General features: G+C 43.8%; 1 protein-coding gene across 4 annotated transcripts in view; it reads left to right on the forward strand.

Moving 5' to 3' along the window:
• The window catches only part of LOC125745056 (cadherin-4), a 271,723-nt gene that overhangs the window by 126,331 nt on the left and 122,423 nt on the right, over positions 1-22,969 (forward strand). Inside the window, exon 1 of one of the 4 annotated variants that reach the window (XM_049017477.1) lies at positions 18,384-18,474. The exons of 2 other annotated variants lie outside the window; for them this stretch is intronic. In XM_049017477.1, coding sequence (XP_048873434.1) covers positions 18,435-18,474 — 40 coding nt within the window. In that variant the 5' untranslated portion in view covers positions 18,384-18,434. Of the gene's footprint in view, positions 1-18,383; positions 18,475-18,774; positions 18,794-22,969 lie in introns of those variants that run through there. One more of the 4 variants, XM_049017478.1, reaches the window with a different exon arrangement.

Consider the following 22,969-nt stretch of genomic DNA (forward strand, 5'->3'; position numbering starts at 1 on the left):
CAAGATTAAGATCACAGAACAAAGAATTGCAGATGAATGACGTACAATAATTATGTATAACATTATTCCATAAGCAACGCTGGAAGAAATCAAACACCAAGTTGCAGCCCAATTACACAAAGAAAGATGTGTTGACAATGGAATCAGCACACATCCACACTGCACGGAGCTGGACCACAGCTATGACACCTCACAAACTGACAGGAAAACCTACCTCAGTCCCCACAATATCACAAACACTAATACATTTGATAGAACACTCGCACTACATACAGTATAGGAACCGACCCCACCCAAAAACCACTAATACTGAAAACGCAAGCATCCAAATGGTATAAGACATTACTCTCCACATCATACTAAATACTCACGTTCACTGCAAATGCACACACTCACCTATGCAGCAGCAGTCACCACCGTCACTCGCTGTGGACTCAAAACAAAGCACCGGAAAGGCGACACCAAAAGAACATCACACCCGTCTAGCAAGCCGCCCTGGGAACGCAGACTAGAATCACAGATTGAGGACATCAGATGTGCCCTGGGTTGGCTAACACAATGCAAGCAGAACAATGCATCAAAGAAACTACACAGTCACCTGGGATAGATATTCAAAAGGACAAAGACACACACAAAACATGAACATCACAATGAACACATACTTACTTATATAGACACATTCAATGAGAAACTGGCAGTGAAATCAGAAGTCGGAACATACATTTTCAAAACAATGAAAAGCACTTCTACATACACTAAACAAAACAGCAACATAAAACAATTGGACACCTACACAGGACAGCCTCACATGATACAGGTTCTCCCTACAGTAGCAATGCCTCATGGATCAAGGAAGAAGAGCAATTAACAAATAGCATTAGACTGATGTCTTTTGAACAGATAACGACGGCAGATCTCACACAAATAGTAAACAAAACACACAACTGGAAAGCACCTGGTGTCGATGGAATACACAACTTCTGGTACAAGAAATGTATCCCTCTGCACGCACTCATAGCACTAAATTTCACACACACCATGCAAAATCCGCAAGACATACCACAGTTCCTAACAGAGTGCATCACATACATAAAACCGAAAGACAAAAATACCACAGATCCCACAAATTACAGACCCATCACATGCCCATTGAACATTGTACAAGATACTTGCGGCAAGTATAAATAAAATATACACTGATATCACAGACAACAACATAGTCACAGATCAACAAAAAGGGTGTCAGAGAAAACATGTGGGCTGTAAGGAAGAACTTCTGATTGATTCCATGGTGCTTAGGCAGGCAGACGAAAAGCACAGACTTCTACATGCTGCATACATCCATCCATCCATCCATCCATTTTCCAAACCGCTTATCCTACTGGGTCGCGGCGGGATGGGGGGGCCAGCCCATCGCATGGCCCACAGAAATGCTTTTGAGAGTGTCTCACACACATGCCTAATACAGATATTACACATATATTGAATCGATCCTATACTCATACAATTCTGCAGACACTGATGGGACTGATGGGAAAACAGCATTAGACGACAATGCAAACAAATACAATCTACATGAGAAGAGACATTTTCCAGGGCGATACGCTCAGCCCTCTGGTTCTCTCTGGTTCTCTCTGGCTCTTAAATCACTATCAAACAGACTCAGCTACACACACTATGGACATAAAACCATCATCCAGCACCACCAGTGCACCTTCTCACGTTTACTCTGCACGGATGACTTGAAAATATCTGCCGGAACCAACACGCACTTACAACATCTGCTCCATATAACAGAAACATTCTTACAAGATATAAACTTGGAGTTTGGCCTGGAGAGATGTAAAACACTCTATATTTAAGAAGGAACCCAGAGAAAAGGAGGCTTCACTCTCCAAACTGCTGACCAAATTGATGCAATGATAGAGAATGAGCTCTACAAGTACCTGGGATTCCAACAGGCCAGACTAACTGAGCATAAACACAGTAAATGCACACTAACACGAAAATACACATCTCGACATACAGAAATACTAAAAACACATATAGACGCATGTCATACAATCAAAGCCCTCAACAAATATGCAATACCAATACTCACAAATCCCTTTGGAGTAATGCATCGGACATACACAGGGTTACAACTGCTCTAAAGGAAAACACATATACTACCAGCAGCACATAAACATCATTACCCCAAATGAGCCATTGAGAGGTTCCCCCTCCCACGGGTGGAAGAGGCCTCACAGACACACTAAACCTCCACAATACACAGATAAACACGCTGAGAAGCTTCTTCCGCACAAGGCAGAACACATCAGCACAACACGATGCTATAGTCCATGCAGACACTAACTACACACCACTTAGCTTACACAACACACACAATAACACAGAACACATCAGCACTACACCATGCTATAGTCCATGCAGACACTAACTACACACCACTTAGCTTACACAACACACACAATAACACAGAACACATCAGCACTACACCATGCTATAGTCCATGCAGACATTAACTACACCCCACTTAGCTTACACAACACACACAATAACACAGAACACATCAGCACTACACGATGCTATAGTCCATGCAGACACTAACTACACACCACTTAGCTTACACAACACACACAATAACATAGAACACATCAGCACAACACGATGCTATAGTCCATGCAGACACTAACTACATACCACTTAACTTACACAACACGCACAATAAACACAGAACATATCAGCACTACACGATGCTATAGTCCATGCAGACACTAACTACATACCTCATATCACAACCCCACACCTCAAAAGGCCGGAATGGACCTAGAAATAAACTCCACGGCAGAGACCCCTATGAACTCAGCCAGCCTCATGTACATAAACGTGCATCGAACAGCCGGCTTACTCACAGGGATCTGTTCGGTGAGACTGAAGGATTCATGTTAGCTATGCGATACCGAGTCATTAACACCAGAAACTACAGAAGATACATACTCAAACACACAAGCATTATAGACACCACCTGTAGATACTGTCACAATTCACAAGAGACGATACAGCACATCACCTCTGTGTGCAAACTACTGACAGACAGACTATACACACAGCCACAATCAGGTTACCAATATACACCAAGATGCATAAACATCAACAAATAAGACACATGCACGCTCTTTTACACTGAAATGCAACTAATAAAATGCGTTGCCTCTGGAAAATGGGCGAGGTGACCATCGTCCTCATTGTTCTTTCCAGCACAGGCATCACCCCACATGCACTACAAGAAAACCTACACAAATTACACCCAAACACACGCATTACACCGCAAAGGTAAGAATAATAAGCACATGTGACATAGTCAGGGAATTCCTTTCACATTTATAAACCTGTCTGGATGTCTGACATCCAGGAGATGGCCACGGGGAAATACCAGAATTAATAAAGAAATAATAAGTATATAGATAGATGAGTAGATAAATAAATAAATAACGATAATATGTGTCAATTTACATGATAGAGATTCCCTGTTGGAATTAAGCTTGACAGTTAATTATTTATTAATAACACCGTAAACTCCGCCCAAACAAAGCAGCTGTTTATATGGCCAGGTAGGTCCCCCGCCTCTGGTCTGCCGTCTCCCCCATTGCTTTTCTTGGGACTGCCCGTTAATAAGCCTACGCGCCACATTGATGGGAGCCAGCATCTCTCATCATTAATTATGGCTATTGAGGGATTGACTTTACGGGAAAGAGGAATTCCGACATTTCCCTAGGCAAACAGCCGGTGTGTGGTAATGTGGGCTTATAAATAGCCATGAATGATTTTTCTTGGCTGCGTTTGAGCACCTTGCGAAAGATCTCGCGTCTATCCTGCAGTAAAGTCAATGTGCCGATTTCCCAGGAAGACCTATTCCCATTTCCTCCATTGGTTTTTAAATGGGACCGGTAATAATTCTCATCTCAACAGAGGAGAACGCAAAGAGCCATTAACGGGCTGTTTGTGTGCTTTATAACACATGCCTTCTCCGAACAGAGAAGCTTCATTTTTGGACATTAATGGTCCGATAATAAGGCAATGATGTGAAACTTCCTTCAGGTTATTTGCCATTTTCCAGGCTCGGATTTAGTCAGCAGCTCCCTCCTTAAGCACTTGTAATAAATTTGTATTATCATTATTTTTATTATGATTATCATTATTATGATTGCAGCCAAAATGACTCCTGAGGTCTTTGCCCCGCGTGGAGGGTGCTGGCCGCATTATGAGGCGCCCTCTGCAATCCAACACGTGGCTAATGATGGCACTAATGAAGCCGCAAGCGCGGGTCCGCCCAGAGCAGTGGCCGGCTTGTTCGGGAGCAGCTCAACACGCAGCTGACACCTCCAGAGACGCTCATTAAAATAAGGCGCCGCGTCTGGTCAGCAGCAGGCGGTAAGCACAGGAGAGGCTTCTCGTCCCTGCATGGCCCGGTACGTGGGTCTATAGAAAATACACCTGCACACACAAACAAGGTGCCCGCCTGTGGCCCTGCATTTCATTTACCCAGTGCCAGCGTGTACGTGTGATTGGCCTCTTAGGCCAACTCTGTCCCTGCACCTGTGTGCCCAGCCAGTGCGGCAGAAGTCGCAGAGCACGACTGCAGTCCGCTTTCACTGCCTTGCTCTAGCCAGGATGGGATCTGTGCTCAGTCTCACTGGTCCCTGCGAGAAGGAGGAAGAAACACCTCTCTCTGTGCACGGGGAGCCTGCGGCGATGAGTCACTCTCTTTGACATCTTCACCAATTAGTGAGCTGCTCGCCGGATGACATGGCAGGGGACAGAAGGCCACTCACAGGTCCAGACCCGCGCCTATTTTCCTTTTTTGATCCCGTCACTTTTTTCATTTCATCCACACGGACCGAAAAACGGTGCCAAAGTAGCCGTAGCCCTGCTTGCTCAGTAGGACTGCCCTCGAGTCAACCTAACGCCTTATTTTTATTTTATTTTTCGCATGCCAAGCCCACGTCAGTGAGATTAGTTTTGGTCACACAGCATCTGGTCTCTGTGAGGGTCAGTAATCATATACTGTGTTTACCGGAAAAAAGGCAATATAGGTAGTAAATGTAGCTCTGCTTCTATAACCCTGAAATATTATGCCTGAGTGTAGTGACAGTTTCAAATATTCTGTGTACAAGCAAGTTCACACAAAGGGCTGGTGCCTTGGATCAATGTGGCCTCAAATCTTCATGGTCCATGAATTGATTTCGACCCCAACTCCCTGCTCCCTGCATGTAGCATTTGCATGCCCTGCCTGCCTTTGTGTGTCCTCCAGTCCAGTCCAAATGATTTAATTAGATTGCCATCCCCCGTGAGGGACCAGAATCAGTCCAGGATGCCCCGTGTGCTTAATGGGACAGTCTCCAGGCTTTCTGTGATTCCGCGTTGGCCAGATACTGGGCAGACCGGCGGTAGATGTTACCGGAGCGATGGGACTCTTTGTCTAGGTGAGCACAGTGCACAGGTGCGACCAAACAAAAGAACTTTCTATCCACCCAAGCTTTCAGTTTAGCAAGATAACAAAGAAAGGGGCGTCGGTATCCTGACCTTCTGCGGTGTGCATCTCGAAGCCGTCTCCTGCCAAAGACCCCAGCTGATCTCGTTAAGGCTCTGCTGAGCACACTGGCTTATCTTTAATTTCTTGCTCATCACTAAGTTTGGTTGAGTTGAGTTTTTATCAGAAGGGCTAGGAGAGGGAGAGCTTTGCTGTGTGTGTGTGTGTTGGGGGGGGGGGGGGGGCTCTATTGGCATTGCACATGTGTTTGTCTCTTCCCTGCCCACTAAGTTTCTGTCGATGTGGGGAGGTGAGGAATCGCTTTGACAGCCCGCGTGAGCAAAACCGGAACCCGCTAGCAGGTGTGCCATGTGTGGCTTTGGAGCGGGCGATGCCAATCTCGGCTCCCCTGCCGTTGGCGAACATGCGTGAGAGGGGGGGGTGGGTCTGGGCACCGCCACGTGGAAGGTGCTGGCACGGCGACAGGGCGTCTGCGAGACATTCGGCATGGGGCTCTCCAGCCGCACCTCGCGATGGCAGGAGGCGGCGTGACCGGCGGCTAACGGGAGAAAGTGCTGACAGCCAGGAAATGAGCCGTCGTGGCGGAGCCGAAGGGGGCATGCAGAAAAAAAACGAAAAGGAACATTTTAATCTTGTAGCTTATCATGATTTAAGTGTTGAGGTGATGACAAGATGTGCTGTGAAATTAAAGGCATTGATTATGATGGATTTATCTAAAAGCGCAATCTATCCAAGCTTATCTGGGCTGTACAAAGCTCTCTGAATTCAGAGATGTAAATTTAGGGTCTTCAGCCAAAGGAAACATCACACAAATAATCCAGCAGCCAATGCAGTCAGATTTGCTATGGGGTTAGTATTTGGGAGGGATGTTTCCGTAGGGGTAAAATGAAAAGTAAACTTATTTATACATGTCGAGCAGGTGTTTCAATTTGACGCGCCATTTTGTAAACGTAAATCGTTCTCTAAGCCACGCACCATGTTTAACGACCCGTGGTTATAAATGCAACTTAAATTTTCACTGACAGAAAACAAGAGAAATATTTTAAGAACTCTCATCTAAGAGGGGGAGCAGAGTGTCTCTATAAAGGCATTGTGTTTCTCTTGATGAAGTTGCCAGGATTATATAAGTAGCCAAAGAGTAGGAAAAGGTCAGCATTTGGCTGTGCATAAGAACTTTAGGCAACATGCATCTCCTTGTTTTATGCTGCAGACCCGGGAGGCAAGAAAAGGCAATGGAGTGGCCGTCAAAATGGCTTCACTTCAGCATTATCTCTGCATTAGTTATAGTTCTTGTCCTCTTCTCCATGAATACCAGAAACCAACAATGCCGAACTCAGTCTGTGTCGTTTGAATAAGAGCAGACAGTCATTGTTCTTACCTGGAGAAAGAACCTGACTCTGTTTGTTCAGAGCAGGAAGTTTCTGCCTGGGGTTTGAGTTTGAGGGGGTGCTAGTCAATGGGGGGGGGGGGGGGGGTACTCAGTCATACCATAAAGAGGGAGACGTGGAATCGTATAAGCAGATCAAAGAGTATCAGGAATGCTTTGATTAATTAGTTTTATGGAGGGTGGCGTGGAAGAGATGGAGAGCACGTGGAACAGCTGTTTCACACCCCAGGCCATGTCACGCGCTCATCTACATCACAAATCTCATTCCCTATCAAATTATCACGGCTCTAATGTCACATGAAAGAGCCGTACATAAATACATTCATCACCAAATTTGCTACTTAAGTGGATCAGTTATATCTCAGCACTGGTTGCTGTCAGGCTTGGCTAATCCTCGTAGGCTAACAAAGGTTGGTGGCACGTACATTGTGAGAGATTCGGAAACCAGATATTAATGAGCAGGGATTATCTTCAGGACTAGGGAGTACGGTAACACGGCCATGAAGAGGACTCCTCTTTGAGGGCCAATTCAGAGAATCACAGTGGTTGCCAGAAAGTTTGGACCATGTCAGCCTGATGTTCCCAACAGCATAGAAATTTCCACTATGTAGTCAGTATTTACGTGCCAGGATTTATAAATGCAGTTACAGTTTATTGCAGATACAGAAAGTATTAAAGAAGAGTCTTCACTCTTATATTTTATGTACCATTTATTTAAGCCTTTCAAGCTGAAATTAGATGGCAAACTTCCAGCTCGCTGCCTGATAGCGGCGGCATGCTTCGGAGTTCTAGTTGATCACGGCTCTTCCCCGCTCGGGCAGTTGATAAAAGACACGCCTTAGTCTCTCTCCTCCATCTCTCTTGCTCTCTGAAGTGCGACTCTGCCTAAATGACAATCCGTCACTTTAAGAACTGTGACCTTTCACCCCTGAATAAGAAAGAAAAGCATGTGTTAATACACTATGTACGATTGGCCCTGTCTTAGAGGGAGAGACTGCTGGCTGAATAAAAGAGCCTCAACCGCTATGTCTATTCTTAAGGTCACGTTATTAGTGGCTTTAAAGGTCACTTTTGAAAGGAAATGGGGAAAACAGGATGTAGAAACTGACATTTGTACACATTAAACGAGTGTCTGCGAAGGATCTGATTGTGCTTGAAATGAGGTTCTTCCCCTACTTTGTGGCAAGATGAGAAATGTTCAATTTTGACTTTTTAAATCTCCCTTTTTGAGCACTTGTTCCATTTTCCACAGTGTACAAATACATTATATGACCAAAAGTATGTGGACACCAGCTTGTCTAACATCTCATTCCAGAACCAAGAGTAAGAGGAGGAAGTTGACCCACTCTTTGTTACTATAAAAGCCTCAACTCTCTTGACAAGGCTTTCATTAGATGTTGGATGTTGGGACCTGCTGTCATTCTGGTTGGGCGTTGATGTTGGGTGATCAGGTACCGTACTGAGAAGTTGTCTGACACTTTGTTACTGAACTCCCAGACATTTGATGTGATGGAAAAATGGCAACCTATAAAGCTGCCAAGTTGAAACTCACTAACCTTTTCTGTGCATCCATCCATCCTACTGCCAATGTTTCTTGTCAGTGTTGGATATACATTTAGCCAGATCAAAGAGTGTATCCTCTCTCGTCAACAGTAATTTCCAGCTCACAAGACCAGGTTTTGCTTGTGAACTATTCAATGCTAACAAACATATCATATGCCCTGAAAGCCGTAACAGCCTAGTAAAGAGGAGAAGCAACTACCTCTCAATTTCAGTCCTCTTCACTATATGCATTTCAGCTACTAAAAGCTAATTTAAGCTTTTAAATGTTTCTTCATGACAGTTGACTTCAGTCTCACTTTTAATGGCTGATTATTCTTTATAAAATCATGTATCGATAGTCTAACTCATACTGTAGCTAAAGGAGATATTTCAGAAACTATGTAAAACAGGTTGCTGTGCATCATTTGTGGGTCTTTGCACATCATTTTATCATTTTTTGTTTGTCTTTGGGTCCTGCCCTGCCCAAGATTGTTAACTCCAATCAAATTCAATACAGGCAGGCAAGAAGGATATTAAGTTAGCAAATAATGCTGTACCACGTCACAAAGTAGATTATTCTCTCAAATACACAGGATAATAATCTCACTCTGAATCCTGTTTATTAAAGTTTACGTGGTGCTCATGAAGTAATTCATGCAAACAAAACTGTAATATTATGTATATTTACATACATTTCCCATAAATTATGTAATCATTGATATACTGTATATAATGCAAAACGGTGCTCACTCCCTTGAGAGAGTACGTAAGGGACTTGTTTAATGGACATTTATTGGCATTTTTATGGAAATATAAGACATATTTGCCTGACTTCAATGTGGTTTTAAGTTTTTCATCTCCCATTTGCATTTATCTGAGACCAGAGGCAGCATCCCACTGGTTTGTAGCAGATCACACCTTGAGTTATGAATTGATAAGATGAATTTAGGTTAGACGCCATGAAGCTGGTGAAGCAAGGGCTCGATAGAGATGGTTCAGTGGGATTTACCTCTGTACATAACAGCACAGCCCTTGAGAATGTGCGAGTGTGAAGTTGCAGAAGGGAATGGTGTAGCCGACATGAACCTTAGAAGTGAAGTACATGGGTTTAATTCTTGTGTGGGGATATGAAATGGCTCTTTAAGAATGGAAGTGGATCATTTAGTGAATTCTACAGCGGAAAGTAAAAGACTGCAGAGGCTACTCAATTAGACTGACACATTCTCCGCTTTCCTCATTAAATTGTCAAATTACCGTATTCTTAAATGTAACATGATTGCACATATTAAAACTGAACAAATCATTAGCAGCAATATAGCAAAAATGTCGTATGAAAAGGTGGAATATCTGTCATTTGAGCTGCATTACGCTATATATTTTATGATTTTTTTTTCTATTTATAATGTCCTTGTAATTTAATTAGGCATTTTTGTTGAAATATGTGATAGTGTTTTTCCCTGTAATGCTCTATAATGAACTTTCTGGAACTGTTGCAGCAGCAAACATGCTTTTTACTTCATATATAAGTCTTGCTCCATCTCTTTTATTTGCCCTGTCAAATACGGAAGGAAGTTGATTAATTGAACTTCTTCCGTCATTCAGATTCAGATTTCATCTTGGGAAGTAAAAATCGTTCTGAAAGGTGTACCGTCTTTATGGCCACTAATGAGAATCCTTTGTCCAGCCAATCCACATAGCTGACTTTGGTCCTGACCTCATCATCTTAGCTAACAACACTTGTAACCTCGGGATGCAAACACATACAGTACTGACCATTATTTAAATGTCACAACCAATAATGTGTTAGTACAGCACAGATGTGTTCATAAAAAAGGGAAATTGAGGAGATACCAAAATTCCTGGTAAGGCATGTCATTTAGTCACTTTTCATATATCTCATTCTCCAAAATAAGGAAATTCTTCTCTGTTGATTTTCTTATTATATTCTCATGTGCCATTGCTATTTTTTTCATGCTTACTCCTGATTGATGGCTTGGCCACAACACTGTGTAGTTCATTACTTTGATTCGGCATGTCTTGGATGCAAGCTGCTTCGAGAAGGCAGTGTGCGAGGAATGCGTGATGCATCAGGGGAGGCGGAATGAGCCCCATTGCAGGCTCATTGTCAGTGTGGGGCTCCGCTGCTCTCCCAAAAGCCCTGCACTCCTCTGTCTCCAAAAGATCATGACCCTAACCGGAAGGCTCAGGCAGAAGGCCACTGCACAGAGGAGGGCTTTGCAAACTTCTGCTAAAAGGTTGTGGGGAGTATTCACACACAGAGAGTATTCACTCAGAGGGAGTATTCATGCACAGGGAGTATTCACGTACAGGGAGTATTCACACACAGGGAGTATTCATGCACAGGGAGTATTCATGTACAGGGAGTATTCACACACAGGGAGTATTCAGGCACAGGGAGTATTCACGCACAAGGAGTTTTTACACATAGGGAGTATTCCCGCACAGGCAGTATTCACACACAGGGAGTATTAACACACAGGGAGTATTCCCGCACAGGGAGTATTCACACACAGGGAGTATTGAAACACAGGGAGTATTCATGCACAGGGAGTTTTCCCGTACAGGGAGTATTGACAAACAGGGAGTATTCATGCACAGGGAGTATTCACGTACAGGGAGCATTCACACACAGGGAGTATTCACACAGAGGGAGAATTCACGCACAGGGAGTATTCATGCACAGGGAGTATTCATGCACAGGGAGTATCCACGCAGAGGGAGTATTCACACACACGGAGTATACACATGCAGCCAGTATTCACACACAGTGAGTATTCACACACAGGGAGTATTCACGTACAGGGAGTATTCACGCACAGGGAGTATTCACGTACAGTGAGTATTCACGTACAGGGAGTATTCAGACACAGGGAGCATTTAGACACAGGGAGTATACACATACAGCCAGTATTCACACACAGAGATATATGTGGAATATTCACACTGGAAACTAATATGGTCGCATTGTTTCTAATACTCCAGGAACTCTTTGAGGTTGCTGAGACACTTTTCATGGATTTGACAGGAGACAAATGAAACTAGGTCTTAGATATATGAATACATGTAATGCATAGTGAGCATGGATGGAAGTGTTGAGCAGCTCTCAAATACCACTGCGGTGTTTGACAGTCCCATCGATAAGCACAGAAGTCTTTGGGATTTAAAAAAAATAATTAAAAAAACTTCGCCTCAGGCTACTTTTATCTATAATTATATTATTCAACAAAGAAATTCAAGGAAGTCTTTCTTTCTTTAGAGTTTGGGTTTTCTTATTCTTCTCTCTTTGCCACGAAGTTCCCATGTGTAAAACTGAGAGGTTTAATTACCCACTTACTGGGCTTTTACACCCTTCTGTCTTTGTGGGGGGAGGGCGCGGGGTTGGGTAGGGGTGGCTGTTGTCATATTGCGCGGCCGTCAGATGGAGCCGTCCATGGATTTTCCACCACTCACCAGGAAGCAGACCCAGCCTGGGAGCCAGCATCCAACATACGCCCCCGACGTCCACGAGCTGTTCCATACATGCAGGAGGTGTAGAGGGAGGCAGAGATGGAATTTGCAGGGAATTCAAAAGCCAAAAAACGGGTGGGTGGCAGGGGATTTTGCTTAGGATAGCAGTATATGTCAAAGGGAAGCGAGTCTGAAAACTTGACACTTTGAATCAGAGCCTGACTGTCAAAGACTCAGGACGAAATTCCGCTTTGTGTTTGAAGCCCTGCTGTTTGACATTGGGCCCTTCACTTGTGACACTGGAATTTGCATTCCCATGCAAAGCCTGGGTAATTCAAACACATTACTAGCGGCAGCTATATTAACCTTTTTTCTCCTCTCTGCTGCCATTCAAAACCGTCACGTGACTCTACATTTTGTCCAGGAAGGCTTTGCGGGAAATTTCCATCCGTATGGCTTAAAAAAGACTGATGCATGAGGAGGATGAAATGGCAATTGTGAACTTCAGTAACAGCCTGTTTTCTTTTAAACATAAGAAACAGGAGCATCTCACTGAACCCTGAGTAGCCATATGTTTCTGAAACGCAGCGATGGGCAGTAATTAGAAAAGCTGCTTTTTCCTGGATTTAACACGGACTCCCTCTTTGCGATTGACATTCAGCACCAATGCTCCACTAAGCTGTGCAGTCAGCAGACAAGCTCCTACTCTGCGCCTTCACCCAGTCTGAGGCAGACGCTGAACGTATACAGTCCAATGCCAATGTACTCACTACTCAAATTTCTCTCAGTCTTTAATCTCCCCTGATTGCCAAGGTGACAGAAATGCTGCGGGCATCAGCCACTCTGTAATCATCCTGCTTCTTCTGCCGATCAAATCCGAATGCAAAGGTTTAAAACAAACCTCCTTGTTTGGTTTTTCCTCATAAGATCGAAGAGCAATTGCACAAATTCAGTGAGGCGAACGGGGGTAAGGCCTGTTTTTGAATGAGAGGTGTAGCCAAGATTGCAAAATAAAAATGTCAGTGGCTCTCTCACAACAAACAGCGTGACATTTCCCTGCCATATCCGTTATTTAGAATATCTATTATTAATATTCCTTATATACCATCTTCGAGGATGTAGAAAACAGTGGCATTCTCTTGGCTAATTAGTTAATTGTTTTTCCTGGCTTTGTAAATGTCCCAAATTAAAAATTGAAAGACATGCATGCTTATTCCAAAAGAATCGCACAATGAGTTATTGTTTGTCTTGGGTATTGTTTTGTATTGTTTTATGTGCTAGATCCTTTTAATGATGGTGTTCCGGGCTGCTTGAAAAGACGCAGAGATTATCATCAGCCTTTTCTATTCAGTCTCACTCAGTCCAAACAAGGGTTTCGCAGAACCTGTGGGAAAGACATCTCCATTAGTCTTCTGTGCTTTTCATTCCTGCCTTTTCCCTCTGTCTGTGACCACGCCCCAAGTGTCGCTCGGAGACCGATGAGCGCATCGCCGCCTAGCCGAGGATCAAAGCTGTATGTCCTGGACCTATTGAAGTAGGGAAGGGGCTCATTTCTCCAAGCTGTCAGCCCGTTTCAAATGCTGATATTTGTTACAGATGGACCACGCTAATTTCTCCCTGGGCAGCAGGTGAAAACAGCTAATTCTCTGCTGAATGCTCCGCTAAAGGCCTCAGCCCCTTTGGCTTCAAGGCTGAGAGACCTCAGAGTGAACAAACTAGTTAACAGGAGAAGGGTTTGTCACTGCACACAAATGAATAAATGAATAAATACTCTGAAATCTGGAGGAAAACAGATTTCTGTTAAAAGACACAGCGCACAACCATTGCATTTTCAACAAAAGATCTCGGCAATCTAGGCCGCCCCATCCTATAGGCAACATAGGCGATCATCTAAGGCACTAATTATTCAGGGGGTGCAAAAGAGTGAAAAAAATTATAGAAATATCTGTGGTTGCATTTCGTGCCAGTCCGTTGCTTTCCACAGTTCTTGAAACTAGTTTTAGGTCCTGGCAAAATACCTGAATACCCAGTAAGTCAGCACTTACTAATGTGTTAATCTGCTGTATTTACAGTGACACGCAGTATGCAGGTTATGTTTGATACTCTCTCTGATCTTACAATACATATTTGTCTTATGGAGGACTTCATCATAATTTCACATTAAATGGGAATGTTAGGCTTCTACAAAATCTCCTTAACCTGTTCTGCAGGATTTCTTTAATTGAACTTCACTTTGAAAAGTGTGGATATACCAGCAATAAAGGAGCAGATCTGCGAACCTCGTCACCAATAGGCCACGTGAGGCTACAGTGATCATCACGGTGCGGATTCCTGTGCAGTGCCACCGCTTGCCCTGTCACTGTCATCCAAGGGAAGCCAAGCAGGAAAAATCAAGGCAAGGACAGAAGTGATTTTCGAGTGACAATTTGGCACTTAACTGCCAGGTAAATACCATATTGAATGAAGCTATGGGCTCGTCTGTTTAAAATATATATAAAATATATTTCACACACACACATACACACACACACACAGATACATATATATGAAACAAAAGAAATAGGAGTAAAATAACTGTGAGACACAGATGTTCGTGGAAGAGCCGGTCATTCAGGTAACAGAAAAGGGGAAGATCATGACATCATGGTTGTCTGAACGTTGACATTAATCAGTCAAAATAGAACTACTTTGCTTGCGTCAGCTCTGATAAAATGCCAGAAATGTGTGCGGTTTTTGTCTTTTGGGAGCAGAGATTAACTGCATTAAAAAAAAATTATAATAATAATAAATGTAGGTAAACCCTTGGCAGTATTCCTTCTTGGTGAGAGTCTCTTCAACACATTTCAGAGAACTCTTTAATACACCCACTTTCTGAAGCCGAAATAATCACCGCATTCCAAATTGTCCTCTTTACCACGTGACAGATGTGCTCAAAAAGTGCAAAAGAGGAGGACTATAGGAGCAATGCTGTAGTTTAATGAATAAATATCAGCACGACATGAATTCATTCCGAGACTGTGGTCACATTAAAGTGTTGCGTTAAAATGTTAGTTTGGGTGGGTGTTCTAGTGATCTTTCACTAAAAACTGTCGTGTCTCGTTATTCATGCGGAGTTGGCAGCCGAGCCAATTTGTGGATCGATACAAGGGGGGTCCTTCAGCATTTTCACATTTAGCCAAATTAGCACACTAGCCTCCGGAGAGCTTGGATGCCACCTGACCGGAATGCATTTCGGGGGCGGGGCTGCAGTTTGGGGGCGGGGCTCCAGCAGCCTGTGGAAACACAGCCCTGTCGTTGTCCACATAATGAACCGGAATGAATAGTACTGTATAATGAAGCAACCAATGTCTTTGGTAGACGGGCAGAAGGGGAGGCTGGGGAATCTACCTCATGCGGGTCGCGAGGGTTTAAGTCGTGGAGACGTGGAGGCAGGATTAATGAGCGTATTGTTTTGAGTGTACGAGCTGCCACTCAGGTGAGCACTATAGCCACCCTTCCGGGATTGGATGCCGGTTACTGCTGACAGAAGCGAAACGAAATGTCACACTCCAGACGGCGCCGGCTGAGCAGCGTCAGCGGGACCCGTGCCGCCCAAGGAGAGTGGCAGCTGAGCCCCCCGCTCTCTCCGCCATTGACGCTGGCACCACAAGGACATGTACAAAGGACGAATTCCCCCAGAACGAGGGGTCCTCAGCTAAAGGGTGTGCTGTGCACGTGTCCAGCTGTCTCATTACTGGGGCCCTGTCGCCCGCCCGGACGTGGGAGCTGGCCAGCAGCGGGGCTGTGGGATGGCTGATGGGGAGCCGTACAGTATGGAGCAATCACATGATGAGTCATAATGAATAAGGTGCACCTTTTGCATCACTATTTAAGCTATTAAACCACCACCCCTTCCCTCAGACTGCTGTTCACCAGCTATGGTGCTCAGATAAGAGTGATTGTCTCAGTAAGGGTGGGGGTCCGCAAAAAGACCCATTCCTTTTCACTCGTCGTGCAACGTATCCCAGCATGCCGTGCTGATTGTGCTTCAGTCCTGTCGGCCATTTACAATAGCGACACACCATCACATGCAACAGAAAGCAGTGGGCTGGATATGACACCTCTGCATGGTTGTCACTGTTCTTATGTATTCTGACCATTAGTAGCCAATCCATCGAAAATGGCACAGTTGAAAGCTCCTATAGATAGCATCACTGGTGGGCCTGGCTTTCTGTCCAGGGGGTTCCCAGCCTTGTGGTCTGTGCTTCCTAGTTCACAGTAGACCTCTATTAAATAAGCAGCTATGATGATGGATGGATAGCTGGTTTAAGGCGATTATTTAATTGTAGGGGAAAGGGACTGTAGATATTAGCAGGGATACCATAAAGATACAAGATACTTTATTCTTCACATACATGGTTATACAAATACAACATGTAGTGAAATGTAGCCTGAATGACCCTTAGACTGTGCAAATGAAATGTCAACCGTTACAAATCTTATAATAAACTAGTTATTTTAAAAGTTACAATAACTAAAAATGTATACATAAGAGAAATACAGAAGTACTAATGTAGGAAATAATCTTAAGGTTAAAAAAAAACTGTACATGTGCATATGATGACAGAGCTTTGAGCTTTGAGGGGGACGATTCCAAGGGTCCCTATCACTCAAGGGCCCTAAAAAATTGGAGATAAGTAGTCTGGGTTAGGGGCCAATGCAGTATGCTTTCAGGGGCCTGAAATCTCACGTAGCACTCCAGGGTATTAGGTTAATCTTACTATAATAATATTATATATTGGTATTATTTCACTTGGAATGTCTTCAGAAAATCTGTTAGATATTTAAATGTATTATGGCTGTGTGGTGGAAGCAGATTCCACACATATGAGTGAGGCCAAAACCAAAAGGCATTAATCAGTCACACAGGCCTCAGATTACTGATCTCATCAGCTCATCAGCACCCTAATCTCTTCCCCTGACACACAGCCTCAGCCTCAGCAACCTTCACATTCCCCAAATCTGTCCAATTTGCCCCAGTCCCCAGAGCAGCGATCAGCTGGGCTCCAGGTACCAGAGACATTGGAAGCACAAGACTTGATGGTCAGTGTTTTGTGGGGCTAAAAGCTAAACCCAAAAGCCAGTCACTTTGTGTGGCTTTGCCTTATTGTAACTGTGACCCTGTGCTGGACCTGCAGTCAATATACAGAGTGTTTTTTTTCTCTCTTTTTCCGTTTCAGCATCCAAAAAAACTCAATTAGAGGGTCTAGAACACAAGGGCAGGTGCAGCCTGTGGAGTGAAATCTCAGCTGAGGTTTGGAGAGATTTACAGCAGCAAGGCTAAATAATTATCGCCGCAAACGTCTGTGAAAGACTTTTAACATCCCACTGATGCCTGTATATCTTATTTCATTGCTACTCATGTATTGAAACTATGAAAGGCTTCATGAAATTTGGTTTTCACTTCTAATGCATGTTTTTCTTTCACTGAAATTCAGCTATCTATCCTCAGTTTAATATTACATCTTAAGCTTCATTAAAGGATGTAAAAAGAAGTGGTTGAGGTATAAGTACTATTACTTGCATACATGTTTTATTCCACAGTATTATTATATTTTCTTAAAGCAGGCCATTACAAATAGTTGGATACTGTATATTCAGGAAAAATGCATGTCTGTTAAATAGAATCCCTGTGTGCATTCAGCCATCCCACATTGTACGGAGAATTAATGAAATATTTAACACAGTGCACATTCTCCTTTGAAATCATGAACGACATGCCACATCCTCTCAGGCATGTTTATCGGGTTCGTGTCAGGTGACGACAGCTTTCATCAACATTATTTTATGCTTTTTACTTAGTGTCTTTTTTGTTGAATTCTAAGCTACTTTCTTCCATTTTTAAAAAATCTAGGGCTATAAACTGAATACACCAATTAACACTTTCTGGGCAAGACAAAGCTCTGCGGAGCACAGCTTCCACGAGACAGTGTATGTGGTTACCTGCCTGTATTTTTTAATAGCGCAAAAGGCCAATGTAACAGATCCTCACACACATCATGCCCCTTTTTTCATCTCTTTCTTTCGCACCCTGTCTTTCACAGCCTGCTTTTTTTTGTCATCACACATGAGAAAACACTCGTCTCTGTGTTGCTACAGAGCAGCATGGGGCAATTTAACTCGGGGAGCTAAGATTTTTTTTGCTTGAAGCATATAATTACAAGGGCAGTTCACATTAGCCCCACAACTGCACAATCTGCGCTTACAATCACTATCAGAATAAGGTGTTCAGTAAGTTGCCATCGACAGGAAGCTCACGCATGGATGTTTTGGAAAGCGGGGCTTTCCATCTTTGTTTTGTCCAGTGTAGCCTATATGCCTCTTAGGACAGCAAAATTAGATCCTAATTACAGTTGTTTTCAGCTCTTGATTTGTCCCCCAGCCGGTCCTTCATTGCTGATCCTGTTGACTAAGGCAGAATGACGACATTTTGGGCTAACGTGCATGTTAGTTTCCATACCCGGAGGGATCCCGCTATTATACGGTAAGCCTGCTAGCTCTCTTGCCAGTTCTCGATCGATCATTATTGATAGATGCTGATAAGATGTGTTACACATAAGCTCAGGGTCAGGGTTGAGAGGAACTAAAAAGAGTGGCGTATCGACAGGAAGTCTGCTGCCTTTTCCCACGGTGCGCGCTCCGACTCCCCAAGCAGCCCGCCGGCTTAGCTTGTGAGCATGCGAGAGTCTGGGGCGACCTCTTATATGAAGGAATGTAATGTGTCTTTGATCACAAGATCTGATTTCAAAGGAGTGGAAAAACAAAAGCCGTGTTGCCCCAAGTAGACTGAGTGGAAGGCAGAGGTAAGGAGCGGATAGATTGCACCATCCCCGAACATGCATCCCCGTGCATGTGCTCCAGATCAGCAAAGCCGACTCCTCCAGTCACAGCCTGCCCTACTTCTACCTTCTCTTAATTTATCAGCATGCCTCGGAATGGCCGACTACAGTATATATTCTGGCTTATGCATAAAAACGTGTATAAAACCGTAATTCTTATAAATAGTTCTTTTCACAGAAATATTGTTTTCCAGTGCAGAGCTTGCAGCGCTGCCGTGTGCTATGGGGTCTAATGTGTCTGTTTGTACTCAGTGTAACATTTCTCAGTGTCAGCGTTTATCTGTCTCCTACAGGCAGAGGGGCCAAGCGTGAATTTTAAATGGCCTGTCAGCAGCTCTCTATCCACACGCATTGATTCCTTTGCTACAGTACATAGCTACCCGCCTCACCGTGCTTCCAGTTTATTTTTATTATTTACTCCATCTTAGAGGTTTTACAGTATTGCATTACTATTATTATTATTATTAGTAGTAGTAGTAGTAGTAGTAGTAGAACTGACATTCTTATTACTAGTCTTTATCATTACAGTATTGCAGTATACTGTAGTAGTAGTAGTAGTAGTAGTAGTAGTAATAGCAGCATTGAGAGTAGTTGTAGTAGTAGAGGAAATAGTATAAGTGGTATTCTTATTCTTTATTAGTGCACTATTGCAGTATAGTATTAGTAGTAGTAGTAGTAGTAGTAGAAGTAATAGTAGTAGTAGTAGAGGTACTAGTAGAACTGGTATTCTTATTACTAGTCTTTATCATTACAGTATTGCAGTATAGTAGTAGTAGTAATAGTAGCAGCATTGAGAGCAGTAGTATTAGTAGAAGAAAAAGCAGAAGTGGTATTCTTATTCTTTATTATTACACTATTGCAGTATATTATTATTATTAGTAGTAGTAGTAGTAGTAGTAGTAGTAGTATTGATAGTAATAGTAGTAGTAGTAGCAGTGGTAGTAGTACTGTAGTTGTAGTCCTTCTTCTTATTTTTTGGCATTCATATGAAGAGAAGCAGCACTCTCCCGAATCTAAAATAGGCTCTCCTGTGTAGTCATACAATTATGACATTTGTCAATTTATTTTTCTGATGAAATTATAACAGTAAGCAGAGCAGAATACAAATGGAGTTCCCCATTAAGTCCCCTAGGGCGGTTATTGTATAAATCTGTGGCTGCAATAACCAATTGCTTGAGGATTGCCTCACAGACATTATGTAAATGTAGGATTAGACTTTTAATGAGAGGGTTATGTGGGAAAGTGGGGAGATAGCTGGGGAGTGATCTCTGGGAGAAGATGCCATCTTCAATAGAGGATTAGAGTGTTTGGGTGAATGAGAAGCACCCCCCCCCCCCCTCAGTACCAGGGCTGGCATTTTTAGGGAACCACTGGGACAGCAGATGGGCAGTAGGAGTGATCTTCCAGAGCCAGGCTTACATCTGACCCCCCCCAGGAAAGATGCCTCAGATGGGGGTGACGCCTGTGCGCTCAGTCAGAGTCTCGGCCTCCTGCTGGCTAAGGTGGTTAATTAATCTAGGGCACAGCAGCGCCATTGTCACTCGGTGTTTCTTGGACGGCTGGACCCACCTGATCCATTACGGGCCACAGTTTTAGTGGAGCCTCCTTTCTAACAGCGGCAGAATCATCCGGCAGCCGGTAAATGACTCCTTGGCTGATGACACCAGGTGCGTACGGAAGGCGGTGCTTATTACCAGCTCGTCTCCCCGCTGTCCTGTTTCGGTCTCCATGGGGGTATGAAAGCAGAGACGACACCCGCCTATCTCACTTTCTGTGTGCCCACATCCTGATACGTTCATGACAGCCGTCAGAAGTGGGCGAAATGGAACCCACGGTTTATAGTCTGCAAGGTCTTTTTTTTTTTTTTTAATCTTTGAGGGTCTCTGATATAAAGCATGGGGATGGTCTGAGCTCAAAGCTTAGCTGGATTCCGGCTTTTCATTTTTTTTTTTAGCTTCAGTCAACTTTATCAGGTATATCGCTTTTGTATAGAGGTGATAACTATTATCTCTGCAAGATATCACTCTTGGTGCGGCAGGCCGTAAGCAAAATACAGGAAGGTTGATCTGACAGGAGGCCCCTGTCCTTTCTTAGTCGAACACAGAAAGTCACATTTCTGGCTTAAGAAATTAGATAACACCTTCAAACGGCACAATAATGCTGAGGGTGATGTTGTGGCGTGAAAGAGCACATTTCAGCTATAATGGGGGTAAGAGGGACTCCTTTAAGCCACAAATCTTTCACATGACATTTGTGTTTTAACACGCTTCTTCTTATGGGTGTAGTGACTCATTAAATGGCAATCAGACCCTGTAGCTCCTGGGTTGTTGGTGTGATTTGTTACCAGCTGAGTGTTTCAGGCATTTGCTTGAGTTTTATCTGGCCCTCAAGGTTCCGGTGTGTCCCAGCTTAGATGCACTTCGTACTTGCCATAGATAAGTGGTTTTGGAAAAGGGATGCATCTTTGTTCGTCTATTATGTGTATTCCATGCTCCTTAATGAAAACAACGATTACGGTTCAACATGTGAGGCATTTTTAAAATTGGTTTCTTTACATTTATTTCCATTTAAAAATCACTGATTTATGATAGAAATTCTCTTGGTAAAAAGTCCTATGTCTTAAAAAAACAGATTCATTGTATATTGAAATGGCAGTTATTGGACCCAGGACTGTATTATTTTAATTAATGTGGGAAGAGTACAGACCTTCTGACCTGATAAATCACTCGATGCTCTATTCAGTTGCCAACTTCCTAGCACTTGTGTAGTCGTCCTGATATGAGGGTGTGCCTCTCTGTCATGTGCACTCTCCTTCCCCCCCACTCGCTGTGCAAGGGCTTCGGACCACTTATCAGCCCAACACCTGCAACTGATCGATCTGTACACATGGCGAGCCCCCCCCCAGCAGCCGGAGCCGGACCAGCCCTCTGCTGTCTCGCTGTTTGCATCCTGAATGGAGAAAATGGAAATCAAGCTGGCATTTTTAGCTATCTGCTCAGAAGCTGTTTGATAAAGGATGAGCTCAGTTCCAATATTGACTGCGGGCCCGCTGAGCCAGGAAATGTATTCACTGAAAAGGCACATTTGTGTTGAATGTGGCCTTTAAGAAGAGGAAATGGGAAAATGGTAAATGGCATGTACAACAGCGAAGAAAAGAGCAGCTCCAGCAGGAAATAAGGTCAGCGTTGAGGAGTGGGTTGGGGTTAGTGTGCAGCTTAGGGTTTATCTGGGCGTGATGTTTACCTGCTGCCTTGGCGCCGGTTGCATTCATATGCGTTCATTTCAGTTCTGCTAGTGTAGTCTTAGAAGGAAGGCCTTCAAAAAACTGCTGTGTGATCACAGATATTACCGTGCAGTTTTGTTACCTTTTAAAGATTTATGGCATTTTTTTAGAAAACACGGAATTGTGCTGATGTTGCATTTTAAAGTCAATACCTGCAAAAACGCTTCATTTTAGCCACATGCAGGCAGAACAGATGTCTTTTCATCTCTCAGTAGTTTTTATCAGGTTGCCTTCCTGCCCACCCACCACAACCCCCGCCCCCCCCCCCCCCCCCCCGCCCCCGCCGCCGGGTGCTCCTCGTAGCACTCACAGGCAGCCAAGCACACGGTGTGGTGACCCCCCAGTTTCCTCATTTTCAGAGCTAAAAAGTCATGGTAACCTCATTCTCCATTTCCTTAGCGATGTATTCTGCTCACCGTCTAGCCTCGATTACACAGAATCCCCAGCTTGTTGGGGAGATGGGGGTGGACAGGAGGCAGCTTAATGGCCCCTCTGTAATTTAAGATAATGAAGCATTTCTCCAGGAAGGGAATGAGGTGATCATCAAGGCCAAAAATAGAGAATAAGAAGTAATCTGCAGTCGCCATTACAGAGCCTTTATCGGGTTACAAATCTCGGACTGGGAAAAGGACAGAAGCCCCCCAGTACTGTGTTTCCGGGGCTGTGCTCCAGCAGATACGTTGGCTTTTGGTTGTCCATAGAGCTTCTGGGTAGCTGTGTTTAGCCTCTGTTACAGCTCACTCACTTTGCTGGATGCTATTAATACAGTCAGTCAGAGCTGAGTAGAGGCGCTCACCCCTGACCTCGGTCCTGTACTGAAACAGCCATCTCTGTCTTATGCTTGGCACCATGTTAAA

This window comes from Brienomyrus brachyistius, chromosome 6 (genome assembly GCF_023856365.1).
Source record: "Brienomyrus brachyistius isolate T26 chromosome 6, BBRACH_0.4, whole genome shotgun sequence".
In the NCBI taxonomy this organism is placed as follows: Eukaryota; Metazoa; Chordata; class Actinopteri; order Osteoglossiformes; family Mormyridae; genus Brienomyrus; species Brienomyrus brachyistius.